Source organism: Pezoporus wallicus, unplaced genomic scaffold (assembly GCF_028554395.1).
Source record: "Pezoporus wallicus isolate ANWC-B61680 ecotype Strahan unplaced genomic scaffold, APGP_CSIRO_Pwel_v1 contig_8188, whole genome shotgun sequence".
Lineage (NCBI taxonomy): Eukaryota > Metazoa > Chordata > Aves > Psittaciformes > Psittacidae > Pezoporus > Pezoporus wallicus.
In genome coordinates, this window is record NW_026640104.1 from 5,413,020 (window position 1) to 5,426,181 (window position 13,162).

The following is a 13,162-nucleotide window of genomic DNA, read 5'->3' on the forward strand; positions in this document are numbered from 1 at the left end:
TGCCAATTTTCAAGGCACAAAAGATTCTTAAACCAATTCAAGCTAAATACCAATTTAAAAGAAATCAAAAATACTGTTTCAGCAACAACTTCTAATGACCTAGAATTAACTTCCCTGTAAAGGTGACGTAAGTCAAGCAACTAGAACTCACATGTAAAAACCTAAAGCAAATGTAGTTATGCAGACAACCTGAAGAGCAATCATATGGAATGACAGAGGCAAACATGCTAGGAACATGTACTCTTCAGATATATTTGTTAGAGATGTGATGCTGAATCAGGATTAATTCCATTAGTATTGATTTTATACTGATATATCTCCTGGATTAATCCACTGGGGAAAGAGGCTCAGAGTTGTCTTTAGGGTTCACCAGAGCAAAAATGATTCCTCATTAATATATCCTACTGTATATGGATTGGTAGGGTTCTTTTAACCTCTTCATTTTCAATAATATACATTGCATCTATACTTGTGATTTCCTTCCAACTGAAAAGAAAAAGAATTAAGAGATAAAAATGTTACAAAATTAATTTGCTTTTAAAAGTAATATGGTCACAAAAGTGAACAGGTGCACGTGAGCCCCAGAACATACAAAAGACCCAATTCTCTAAACATCGTCATTACAATAGAATAACCAAGGTCTGATGTCTGTGGTTCTTCATTCAGCTTTTGCAGGTCTTCACACAGTGGCTAGAAACGCAGTGTACTAGTTTCTCCCCAGACTCCTTCAGTCATATTCTAGGTCCATTTGAATCCCTCTCTCTTGCAAAGTCAACATCTGGTGAAAGCAACTTGTCTTGCCATTCTGCCAAATGTCAACCGACAGTGCCAGGAGGAACCACCTCTTCTTATCGGGGTGTTGTCAATAGTCTTTTCGACTGAAACAAGCTGGGTGGTTTTACAAGCCTGGCTGCTCATCAAGGCTGCTTATGGTGTAGATGAGGCATGATACTTCACAAATGCAATTGCTGCCAGCTCTTTGCAGAACTCTTCCAGCACAATCACGCCCTCTAGTAACGTCATGTGGTCAATGCTGAGGAAGAAAAAACAGCAGAGAATCAAGATTCCAACCCAAAAAACCCAGCCATGGCTCTTGGAGAATATGCAATGTTTACTCACATGGGCCCTTCTGGCTCCAAGCCCAGCAGGCGTTTTCTGACCAGCAGAAGTTTGGGAGTGAAATCTGGGATGCGCTGGATTCTAACCATGAGGTCCCCAACGACCTGTAAAGCGCAATGCCATCAACACAGAAAGTTAACACCTTTGCAGAGTGTCTGGCAGCAGGGTTAAATGAACCTTCAATGCCCAGAATGCAGCCTCACTTCAGCATCCTCACAAAACAACATGCCCCCAAAAAGGAGGGGGGTGCAGAAAGTACAAAGGACAGGACAGGAACTCCTGAGCCTTACCTGCCATAGCTACAAATGGTATTACTTATTTTAATTAACGATTAATTTATCTTAGTAAACGTTGACACAAGCAATTGACGAGAAAATTCTTGGACTTAGGGAAAGCACAAGAGGAGAGAGTGAAGATTCTATTTTGAAATGGGGAGGGCTGCAGGGGAAAAAGGGAGCTAAACCCTCTGTAAGTATTGGGCAAGCATCATTAACAGGCTCCCGACCAGCTTAATAACAGCTGGTGCGTGGGACAGGCGAAGGATCTCTGACTGAGGAGACTGCAGTGTGACAGGCACTCAGCCAGCGCTTTGAGGATGCAGGTCTGGCAGGAAGAGATGGAATCAAGAGAGGGAAAGGAAGGGGATTTTGATAAATCCAGGACATTGCTGTCAAGAACAGTATTCATCACAGAAACTAATAAAGAGGATGAGCAGAGATATTCATCCAAGCACAGGATATTCAGGAGTGTCATTTGCTTGTGTGTGTAGTATCAAAACCATCTCTTTCCCCTCCAGGTGCAAACCTGTACTTGGCCTGTTCCCAAAGCACTACCCAATGTTGCCTGCAAGTGACAACAACATGACCTAGTCCAGTTTAAAGCAACATCATTGCCAGGGGGGATACTCTGCACAATGAAGTTAAGCGAACAAACAACTCTGAAGACACAGAATCATAGAATGGTTTGGGTTGGAAAAGACCTTAAGATCATCCACTTCCAATCCCCCTGACATGAGAAACAGTCCAATGGCTTTGGCAGAAAGTCCAGTATCTTGATTCAAATCAAGAACATAACTATCTACTTTCAGTGGGAAGCCGTTTGCCAACTTAAACTACCCAGCAACTACTATCACTAAGCACAAAGCTAATAAATACATCAGTGCTATATAGCTATATGTAGGTATTAACTGCGTGTTTACTCACCCTGACAATAACTGAGAAGAGAGACCTGCAGCCAGAAGCTAGGTTTACATAGGGATCCAAAAGGTATTCATGGATATGAGGATGGGGAAACAAGGCCAGTTTGGACAACACTGAAGTAACTTGTAAATTTACATCATAGGGCTGCAATAAAACAGGAAAACACAGAGCTCGGTTATTTTCATGCTGGATTCTTTTCATCCAGCCAGTGTTTGTTTAACTACCAGAACCTTATATAAAGGTTTATGAATAAAGATCAAAAAACAGATTAGAAGTCAGGCCCAAACCCTCTGCTTTCTGCAATAAGAATGATGTGAATATGACAGTTTGATATTAGATGTTATTATCTGTTTAATTGCTAGAATCACTTGACGCTTTTGCACACTTGTTTACTTCAGGATAAATCCTTTTCCTGTAAAACATTTCTTCAGCTCAGTAGCTAAACAAATAGCATAGAATCAGCTTAGATTAAACATCTGCTTGCTTCTCCTGGAAAATACACTGTGAAGTATACAAGCTCAGGAAATGAGAGAGACAAATCCATATTTACAGCTAATATGGTATTTCTCTTCCTCTATCTTCAAAAGAACCATTGCAGAAAGCCCAGTCATCTTGTGGCAGCATGCTATGGGAGATGAGACACTCCTAGACTACCTATGGAAAGGTAGCACAGAATTCTAACTCCTTTCCCCAAATCAACCAAATGGAAGAGGCAACACTGTCAGATGCCGGAAAACACTCAACAGTCACATGGAAAAAAACAGTACCTAAATTTCTAGGAAAAAAAAGAGTTCCTGGCTTATAGGATTTACCATTCCAGTGAGAACCTCATTTCCATAAAAGCAAGTATTTTCACCAAGGCTTCTTTATGTTCCAAGTACTTTTTTCCCATCTTTGATTTTCTCATCACAGTGAAAACAGGTTGACATTTCAATTCAGCCCAACTCTGAAAACTAGTGGCATTTCCTTCCATCTATTCAGTGGTGGAACAGAATATGCTGACAAGAGATGGACAGACATTCCCTTGGTACACCCCTATGCCAGTCTGAAGATGTTACCAAATACACATAGTTTAATTTAACCTTGTTGATTTTACCTGAATCAGATTACAGGGCCCTCTTTCAATCTCTCTGACTGCATACTGGCAGTAACATCCTCAGTGGCACAATCACATCTAGGAGAGGATGATTTCATGGCCTCAAATTATCATCTTTATGCTCCCAAGTTAGCATCCTATTGCAGAATCAGAGAACAGATTCTTCCCTTCCAAACTCTGTAAGGTTTGGAAGAATACAGCTTCAGATTAGGACAGATATATTTAGATATGTCTAGATGTTTAAGCTCTCATTAGCCTACTCTACAGAGACCTTGATAACACTTGCCTACACACCAGCACCTCATGCAGTTTCAGATGCTCAGGAGTATCTGCTGGTCTCTTGGCAGTTCCAACAGAGGGTGGATGCTGCGAGATCCGTGTTATAACCAGGAACCTATGGGAATATCTTGGGCATCACAAAAATGGCAACAGATAGCTCAGTTCAGGTACCCAAGTTGAGCCTTCAGTCAATGAAGTTAAGGAAGCTGAAAGAGACACCTACATGCTCTTCAGTCTAAAAGCTCCAGAGCCTCCCAGAGCTGTTCTGGCAGAACTTCCACGGACTAGATGTGGGCACATAACTAATACCTAGGTTCCTTATTCCTCATTCATTACCACACACTGCTGCATTGCAATGGGAGTTGTCTTATAGATCTTTTGAAGTGAAAGTACCTATTTCTCCCAGTCAGTGGCAGTTATTTCTGTACTTGATATTCAAGCAACAGATTCATCCCAACCTTCTAACAAGTGAAGCTTTTAGACCCTGGACCAGAGATGTTATAGGTAAAAGAGATCACTGCATTTTTGAATTACTGTGGAAAACCTACTCTGCAGATGGAAACACAAATTCCTTCCAGAAATCCATTCCACTGCCTACCTAGCTGAAATGAAGAAGGTCTTTAGAGCTGTCTGAGTCAGTCAATTCATTAGGAAGCTTTGAAGCCATGAGCATTATCTGGTGCTCACAAGAAGAGATGGAAACCAAGTAGTAACACGTGCTGCATTGTTCAGACAGATTGCTGTTGCAATTTGAACTAATTGAGAGCATTAAGGAAAGCTGCTTCTTCCCATGGAGCTTTTATTTCTGCCCATATGTTGGTAGACTCAATAACGCAGCTTTATTATCAGGTAACATGCTAAAAAAACTTGTAACTAAAAAGGTTAAAACCAGCAAAATTTGCAGTTCAGGGAATTCTTACAAACTTCTCAGGAAACAATCACTTCCATGGAAATGCTTAATACTAACAGGAGGAAGAAGGTACTATCTGGCAGATGGGGTACTGGATTTGAACAGCCTTGAAACAAGTTACTTCACCATCTTCTGTCAGAAACTAAGTTACTGATACCTATCACCTCTGCAAAGTTTTCTGATATCTACTGAGAAAACCTGGTAATACCACAAGAACAACCTCTAGTATTGTAACAACAGACATCGAACACGAGCTGTTAGTAGCACTGCGTCCCCACTAAAGGCTTTTCAACATTTTTCACTTTGAACATTAGCACCCATTATATCAGAATTGTCATTGACAGGATCCAGGTTTTGCTGTTTTGTACTGTTTTGTTTTTTCTCTATGTGATTTATGTGTTTCACTGTGAATAACTCTTAGGAATTTCAGGGGCTTGGTATGATACAGTAAGGATTCACCCCTTCTGATTCAAGCAGTATATTTTAATTCACCTGGTGTCAAGAACCATTTTTGACACCACAGATCGCACCATTTTGCTTGACTAACCCAAATGTGTGTCATGCTGACAGGTAGTATATCAAACTGGGGACTGTGCTTCCATGCCAGATGCTACTTTTGTTGTAATCATACAAATCTGGCACTACAGAAGTTACAGAAAGTAAAGATCTTTCAAGTTACAACTTCTGTGTCATTGCTCAGACAAGGTTTTCATACCCATGAGGCTTGTTTTTCCTATGAGCTGCTGATGGCCAGTCTTCATGACTCCAATCTATAACCATTTCAGCTAGTCTAATTGGCAGAACATGCTTACTGGAAACAAAATCCAGAGAATAACAACATAGGAACGGAAGTATTTGACTTTCTTTTCTCACTTCTGGATTGTAAAAGTTGGTACTATCAAACATCCTTCTCCCCTAAACACTCACAGAGCTAACCCAGAGGCTACTACTGGCTTCCTGACCTGTCTCTTATTTCTGATCAATGAAACGTCTGGTACCAAAAAAGTGGCTAACACCAGTAAGGGAGTTTTTGTTCACTACATCTACTAAATTGACAATGCTGATCACTACAGCATCCCGCCACCTACAGAGACCTGCGTCAAGGACATGGGACGTTACACAATAATATGATGCTGTAATAGACACTGCAGTAATGAAACTTCATGGGACCTTATGGTGATTGCCCCTGAGCAGTGATGGAAGTATAAGAAATTGAATTAATAACCTGTTTTTCCTTACCTGATCAAGAATCCTGCCCATTCTTTCAAACAGGACTTTCAAAAAGTGTCCTTCAAAAAATGATGCTTCTAAATTGCACTTTTCCAAAGGTCTGGGAGATCCAGGCCACTCCCACCGTAAACAGATGACACAATAATCACGGAACTAGAAAAATATAGTGAGGAAAACAGACTTAAGCCTCCATGGAAATCATTTCATTTCCTTTTAATAGTCCATACACCTTAAAACCTTAATCTGTAGCTAAATGATAAATGTAAGCTCAAAAAGAACAGTCATTCTAAAGTAAACATTGCCAGTTTCTACGCAGGCACCTCATTTTCTTCCTGACATTCATGCTATTAGGGTAGTTTCAGAAACAATGAGTGGAGAAGAGAGCTCCCAAAAAGCAGCTGGGGCCAAAACACAAAGCAAAGCCAACAATACACATCCTGATCAGGGTTCCTCTAAAGCAGGAACTACATTTGTATACATTCTTGTTGACATTATGTTATCACACTTTCACTGAATTACATGTAACTTATCTTGCTATCCAGTCTATATTGCTCCCTAATTCCTAGGACAGGAAAGGCATGTATATATGCAGGAGCTACAGATGAAAAGTACTTCAGGGCTTCCTCTTCTCTCTGTTTCCAGTCACCCACAACAGTCCTTCCCAATGTCTGTCTCTGATTTGCTATGGGCTGCCTGATGTCTCACTTTCAAGGGATTATACCGTGAAAGGAGCATAGGTCATAGCAGTGAAAATATGGAACAAAGGAATAAACAGTAGCAAAAGAGAGATAAAACAGACTCAGCAATTCTTCACTGCTTATAGCTTACCTACTTGTGCAGGCTCCCAGGAATAGAAATACGGAAGCAGAACAGCTATTTGGATGTAATAACAGCAATAGGCAGGGCTATTCTTAGGGGGGAAATATTTTATGAGTAGCCATAGCATTGTCAGGAAGTGACAGAAAGCAATTCTGTTCCCTAATAACTCCCAGAATACTCTTTTTCCCAAGACATGAAAGAAATACAAAGATGATATGTGTTTTCTGGCATCCAAGAATAGAACATAGGGGAATTTTACATCAACCTTTTACTTATTCTCCCTTTCTTTTCAGGGGAGACCACAGATAAAACAATATCATAAATACAGAAGTCCAAGCTTCCCATCTTAAACTGCTGATATCATAATCCAGGGGTTATGGAACTTTTGAATTACCTACTAACATAGTTCCCTCAATTACTCCACTCCTTTGCATAAATTTTTCTATTCTAGAAGATTCACACAGCTTCAATAAACTGCAAATAGACAGTGACTGTTTTCTAACCAAGGAAGCTTTAGATTACATTGGTAAAAACAAACCCCACATTTATTTCCAACCAGTCAATCATAAAGTTTTCCCTACCTACCAGAACTCCCAACTTCAAACCTGAATGCCTTAGGCTGCACATTCCCTGTGATGAGCCTTTATTTTTAAAGTCCCAGATTGCATAACTCCTATGCAGCATTTTAATTTCCCTTTAGTCCTTTCAAACAGCTTGGCAGGCAATTCTCCAAGAGAATGCAGATAAATGCAAAAGCAAATTAAGAATCTATCTGCAGCTCAGATTTTCTCTCAGTATGTTTGTTATATGAATATTAATGTATTTAATGTCATCCATTATTCCCACTAGAGTAATACAAGGTGGATTCACCATCAAAAGATCTCTCAAGGTAAGTCTTCATTAGAAACTAAAAATTGAAGTTTCCCATCTTCCATTACCAAAAATGCATTTAGTAGGGCTATTTATAGAACCATCTGGATATTCTCATAAGCACTTCAAACTCTCAAGGACTAAGGAGGACTCTACTGACTTACTTGTCTGTGGGCATCTCTGAGGTAAGTATCATAACCTGTACCCTCCACGTGGTATGACGACTTGGCTTCATCGGGTACGAGACAGAGGAAACTAAAGAGAAAAGAAGTACATTAACAATTATCTATAATCCAAAGAGCTCCAGATCAATACTTTCTTATCACCTGTGACAGTCTACACAACACTGAATTGTCTGGCCAATTCATCCACAGTTTCTGCCATAACTTTATGTGAAGAACAGAGAACACAAAATCTATTGAAGCATGTCTCTTCTAACTGCTGTTTGTAATAACAAGATACCTACTTCAGAACTTCTGTATCTAGCACTAGAGGTAAAACCTCAGAGGAAGCATTTTATGAGAACCAGCAAACAGAATGGAGATGAAAAGGAATATTCATAACCAGGTCAAGTATTTACTAAAGGTCAGACTCTATCTTACAAGAGCATAAGGAAAACGTACTGAGGAATAAATGAGCCAAATGAGAAGGAGAATTACAGTTCAAATTCTTCCTAACCTACTGCATAGACAGTTTTAGTTACCACAGTTAGTTGGTGGAACATGTAAGAGTGCACTGGGACAATATAAATGTCCCAGTTACAAATAGCATTTGCCAGGTATGCAGCACAAATACACTGTGTCCTTATTACTTCACCAATATCCGACCTAAAAAGCATGAGGAAATTCTGAATCTTAGAGGGGAGCGTCTTTGAAAAATAAGTAAAACCCCTGAAATTTCTGGACAGCAAAATAAAACTCAGTCTTTGCACTCTGTTTCCAAATTTCAGCTTTCCCCATGCCGAAAGAACTGCTGGAGGCTCCTGTAAGATTTATATCCAGAAATATGTAGGAGATGACTTTTAGTATGGAGTTCATCTTAGCTGAAAAAATACTAATTGGCAAAACACTGCACCTCCTGAAAACATTTCTGTTCAGTGATGGAGACTGCAGGAGGTGAATTTAGGAGAGTGTTCTTTATGTCTTTGCTCCAAACCATGTCCACCATCAACTATATATAGCAGTACTAGGGGAAAGAGGGCAAGAAGTGATACTGCCATTCCATGCTGGCTGTCCTTGGGCTGTTTTCTTCTGGCTAACACCTTTGATTATTTCTGGGTAAGTAGATAGGTCAGCACTGAAATACCAGTGCTGCTTTGCTACTGTGTATTAACAGAGCAAACAGCAGTTGTCCTAATCCTAGTTGCTAAGAGAATTACCATCACTAAGTTTCTTAGAGTAGAGTCTATCCTCGTTGTGATATCCAATTTGCGGTATGTCTTACATGCAGCATAAATGTATGCTGCGGGTGACAAGAGGTGCCCCTTGATTTTAAGGGAACAGAGAGTAGCTCCAGCATGGCAATTATTTGCTTATATATACATATATATGCTCAAGGAGCTTTAGGAAGTTTAAGGGGTTTTTGCCCCCTAAGGAATTTACTGCGAGACTCCCCAGGAAGGCCAAGTCTGTAACAGCAGTTTAAGCATAGCAAATATGTTTGAGAAAGGAAAGTTTTATAATCAGTGAGGCTTTCATCACGAATTCTGAGTATTCAACTACACTATTAGCTGGAAAGTTATTCTATTTTTCTCATTTATGTTGAATTATTTTTACTTATTGTAAGCTCTAATCTTTCAGGAGCAGCTTTCTGATAAAATGCCACATAATTTCCTCTGTGGAGTCATTTTACCAGCTGGCAGAGAATAACATCCATTACAGAGTACATTTAATTTGCACAGTGTGTGCAGACACCCACACATTCAGAGAGTTCTTTAAGTGTCTGTTTCTTACCTATTTACAATTTTATGAACTTCAGTCTTCCCATCATTTTTTTGATGTTCTGGACTGACAGGTGGAGAAGGACTGAGCCACTCCTGCGTTGACAATGTGTTATCTGGAGACAGGTCAGTAAATAACGGATCTTCCTCTAGGTCTCTGTGAGATTGTATTAGACAAAAAACATTATCATTCATAGAATGTTATGGCAGGCAGGAAAACCTCTGGGTCAAAAGGCATGATTCTATTCCAATTCTCTGAACAACTAGGGTGTTCTCCAGAACAGTATCATAGGCACATCTTTTTACCTAATTAACATCCAGAAACACTAACCCTTACAAATACCCAACAAACATTTTGTTTTGAACAATAAGCATAAATTCCTGATCTGAACAACAGATTAAACATTTCTGACTTAAACAAAATCAGTGCATGAAATCACTTACACTCTTTAGCCACGTGTTTTACATGTGAGAGAGTTATACTTCAGGAAATCATCAATTATTTTAGATTACTCAGAAATATCTAAGTTAAGATGCCTAAACTGGTGGGTGTAACCAGTATTCCCCCCATCAGTAGAGAAGGAGTTATAAGAGTTATGTAGGGTATTTAAAAGCATTTTATGTAAAGTGTCCCAGAAAAGTTCTTCCATCAAAATGATTCCAGAACATACATGTAAGCAAGACACCTAAGTGACTGACTTCAAGAAAAGTCTAATTGGAACCAATACAAACATACACAGACTTAAGCTAGGTAAATGGATAAGTAAATTGATATATGGTGACCTCTGAGAGCCTTTGTCTGGAGAGTTCTTTTCTGTTACTGTTCTAAAAACTTTCGTAAGTTGCTGATACAATAATTTCTGCATCATTTTATGAATATGGGTTAATACATGGAGCACTTGAAGTGCTGTCTACACCCACTTTTCATTCAATTACCACTGCTTTGTTCTAAAAATAAGGATCCAAGTTAGCTGTTGTGAAAACTTCCCTTAAAAAAGAAACTTACACTGCTCCTGCAATCTGTCCATTCTCTACCACGTCTTTATCTTCTTGACAAAAAGGCTTGTATTCTATATAGTTTCTTTCTTCTAAATTTCTCAGAACCAAATTATAAAGAATGTGCTCACTGGGTTTTTGCAAAAGGTGCTCAAACATTCGTAAAGTCATTATGCTGATCTGCAACACAAAAAGTGACAATTTAGTAAACTGATGCACCACTGCCTTACATGTTTTGCTGGTTTGTACATTCTAGAACACTGCAATTACTTATTTACATTATGGAAAGAAGCAAAAATCCAAAGAAAAATGAGGAAATTGTTATGCTGGATGTGGTATAAACATGGATGAATTCACACACATCTGAAAATCAGTATGTGGATGTACATTTTTCCAGTAAAACAAAACCTGTTCTAAAATCTGCCAATATAACAATACAAAGCACATCCACAGAACTTACAACTTAACTTTTCATATTACAATCAAATCCATGCTGGAAGACCACGATCACTGTGCCAGTGAAATACAGAACAGGACTTACAGTTAGCAATAAATATGCAGAATAAACTGAAGTCATAGTGGAATATTGTGACTAAAAATACAGGCTAAGATTTTTACTTGGATATATGTAGGCTTTTAAAAGGAAACTGACTTTAAGCAATACAGAGACAGTTTTCAAAGAGAGCTTTGGAGTGCTTAGCTTGGCAAAGATCAGCTCATTTATACACATAACTCGTTCTGACAGGGTGAGCAGGTAAAAATACTGAAAAACTGGTGCATGTGAAGGCACAGATCTGTTTTCAGGCAAGCTTGGTTTTTATTTGAAAAGTAGAGGATGAAGATTGCTCCATGTTAAAAATGAATCGAGCAGCTCCTGAGGAGGGATTTTACTGAAGTAAATGACTTTAATAATGTTTACTCTGTGTAAAGTGCTTAAATATTATCTTTTAACTGGCATTGTGTATATTCTGACCACACTTACTTTATATATAAATGAAGTTTTTAAGTATAGCTTATGTGATGACATGACAGAATTGACACAACATGGAAAACAGCAGCGATAAAACATATAATTAAAATGCAATTCCAGATACCAATTTTGCCCTATCTTATATGTGAGCAAGCCTAACTAGATATACACAGGGAGCAAGCAAATTTAGCAAAGAATCTTTATTAAGGGGAACAATGTGCTAGCTGAAGGAAACAGCTTGACTTTCATTTTCTAAAGGGAATCTGTAGGGCTGGCAGTCAGAACTCTTTTCCTTGTCAAGTTTGCTGTCACAAATATAAGAAGTCCTCACAGTGGTGTTTTAATAGCCCCTACACAAGACAGAACTAGCTGGCAGACATTCTGATACCATTACCACTTCTCACCTCGTCAGATATATGATCACAGTGTTCGATTAACCTGTGTCGCAACGGATGTCTGTTGATGTCTGTCAAAGTTTCTGGCTCTCTGTGTTCTCCAAGTATAAAATAAACTGTTTCCTGCAGCAGGACATCTGAAGTCACTTGACGAACAATTCGATGCAATAGTGCAGTTGATGTGAGGATTCCGATCTCTGACCTGTTTGAACAAAAAATTTCATGTCAGATATATCAAGGCCAGGTTGGACAGGGCTTGGAGCAACCTGCTCTAGTGGAAGGTGTCCCTACCCATGGCAGGGGGCTGGAACTGGATGAGCTTTAAGGTCTCTTCCAACCCAAACCATTCTGTGATTCTATCAATCTATGCAGTAGATTTCAGCTGAAAAAAATCAGCTTGATTCAGATCCTGTTCTGCTGTGTCTTGCAGGATGCTACTCACGTTTGCATCAGCTGGGGTTCCATAACATCAATGAAAAATCGTTCCCGCACAGCTTTTGCCATAGCAACAGCAGCAGTCTGAAACGAAAGTACAAAATGGTATGTCTCAAACTCAAAAGCTCAGAAACAACTGGGACTACTTATTTGCTGAATGTATTTGTATCATCGGTAAACATTTCAAACCTTTTGTGCTTCTTTGATGAGTTGATCACAGTAGTCAAACCATGAAAGAAATGAAATCAACGCTCTTTTCCCTGGAAAAGCAGATGCATCTTCTTTGTGGCTATAGGAATCCAAACTAGAGAACACAGGGTAAAATACTTATTTAGTCTACAAGTAACTGAAGAATCTTGGACTTCATTCTTATTGAACTTAACAGAATAATGATCTATTGCAATGAAGTGAACATTAACATGGCTTGTCTGACAGTCTACTTATCTGGCAGTGCTGTCTATCATTCAGTAGCACGCTAAAGGGTACATAGTACACACAGCAGCAGAACTGTGGTTACGTTATTTCTTGCATCAGAAGGGAAACTGATCACTTAGTCTGTTCTTACTGGAAACACAGACTACAGAAACTGAATCAATAACTCCTTTAGTCAGAGAACCATAAAATTAAGGCAATTGCTCTTCCCTGCTCTCTAGGCAACCTCAAGCAAGTCCACCAAAAGCACACAGGGCATGCCTGAACACATCTCAATTTAAAGGCTCTAAGGAATAACAAATTCATCATTTTCTTTGGTAAACTCCGATAAAGTTTGGTTTTTTTTTTCCCTTATAACTTCAAACTCCAACTACCAGAAATTTTGGCTTGGTTTCCCAAATACCTACTTTTTGTCTCAGTACTAACAGATCACGAGCAATTCATAATAATGAAGGCAGAGTGGGGAAAAGGAA

The 13,162-nt window shown here is 39.1% G+C and overlaps 1 protein-coding gene across 2 annotated transcripts in view; it reads right to left on the reverse strand.

Moving 5' to 3' along the window:
• Window positions 1-225: 225 nt before the first annotated feature.
• FHIP2A (FHF complex subunit HOOK interacting protein 2A) overlaps window positions 226-13,162 on the reverse strand; it is a 31,887-nt gene continuing 18,950 nt past the window's right edge. For both annotated transcript variants that reach the window (XM_057417248.1, XM_057417249.1), the window contains 10 exons: window positions 12,447-12,561; window positions 12,265-12,341; window positions 11,832-12,024; window positions 10,468-10,637; window positions 9,475-9,618; window positions 7,687-7,777; window positions 5,843-5,986; window positions 2,322-2,462; window positions 1,120-1,223; window positions 226-1,033 (listed from right to left, as the gene is read on the reverse strand). In XM_057417248.1, the coding sequence (XP_057273231.1) occupies window positions 928-1,033; window positions 1,120-1,223; window positions 2,322-2,462; window positions 5,843-5,986; window positions 7,687-7,777; window positions 9,475-9,618; window positions 10,468-10,637; window positions 11,832-12,024; window positions 12,265-12,341; window positions 12,447-12,561 (1,285 nt within the window). In that variant the 3' untranslated portion in view covers window positions 226-927. The remainder of the gene's footprint in view (window positions 1,034-1,119; window positions 1,224-2,321; window positions 2,463-5,842; window positions 5,987-7,686; window positions 7,778-9,474; window positions 9,619-10,467; window positions 10,638-11,831; window positions 12,025-12,264; window positions 12,342-12,446; window positions 12,562-13,162) is intronic.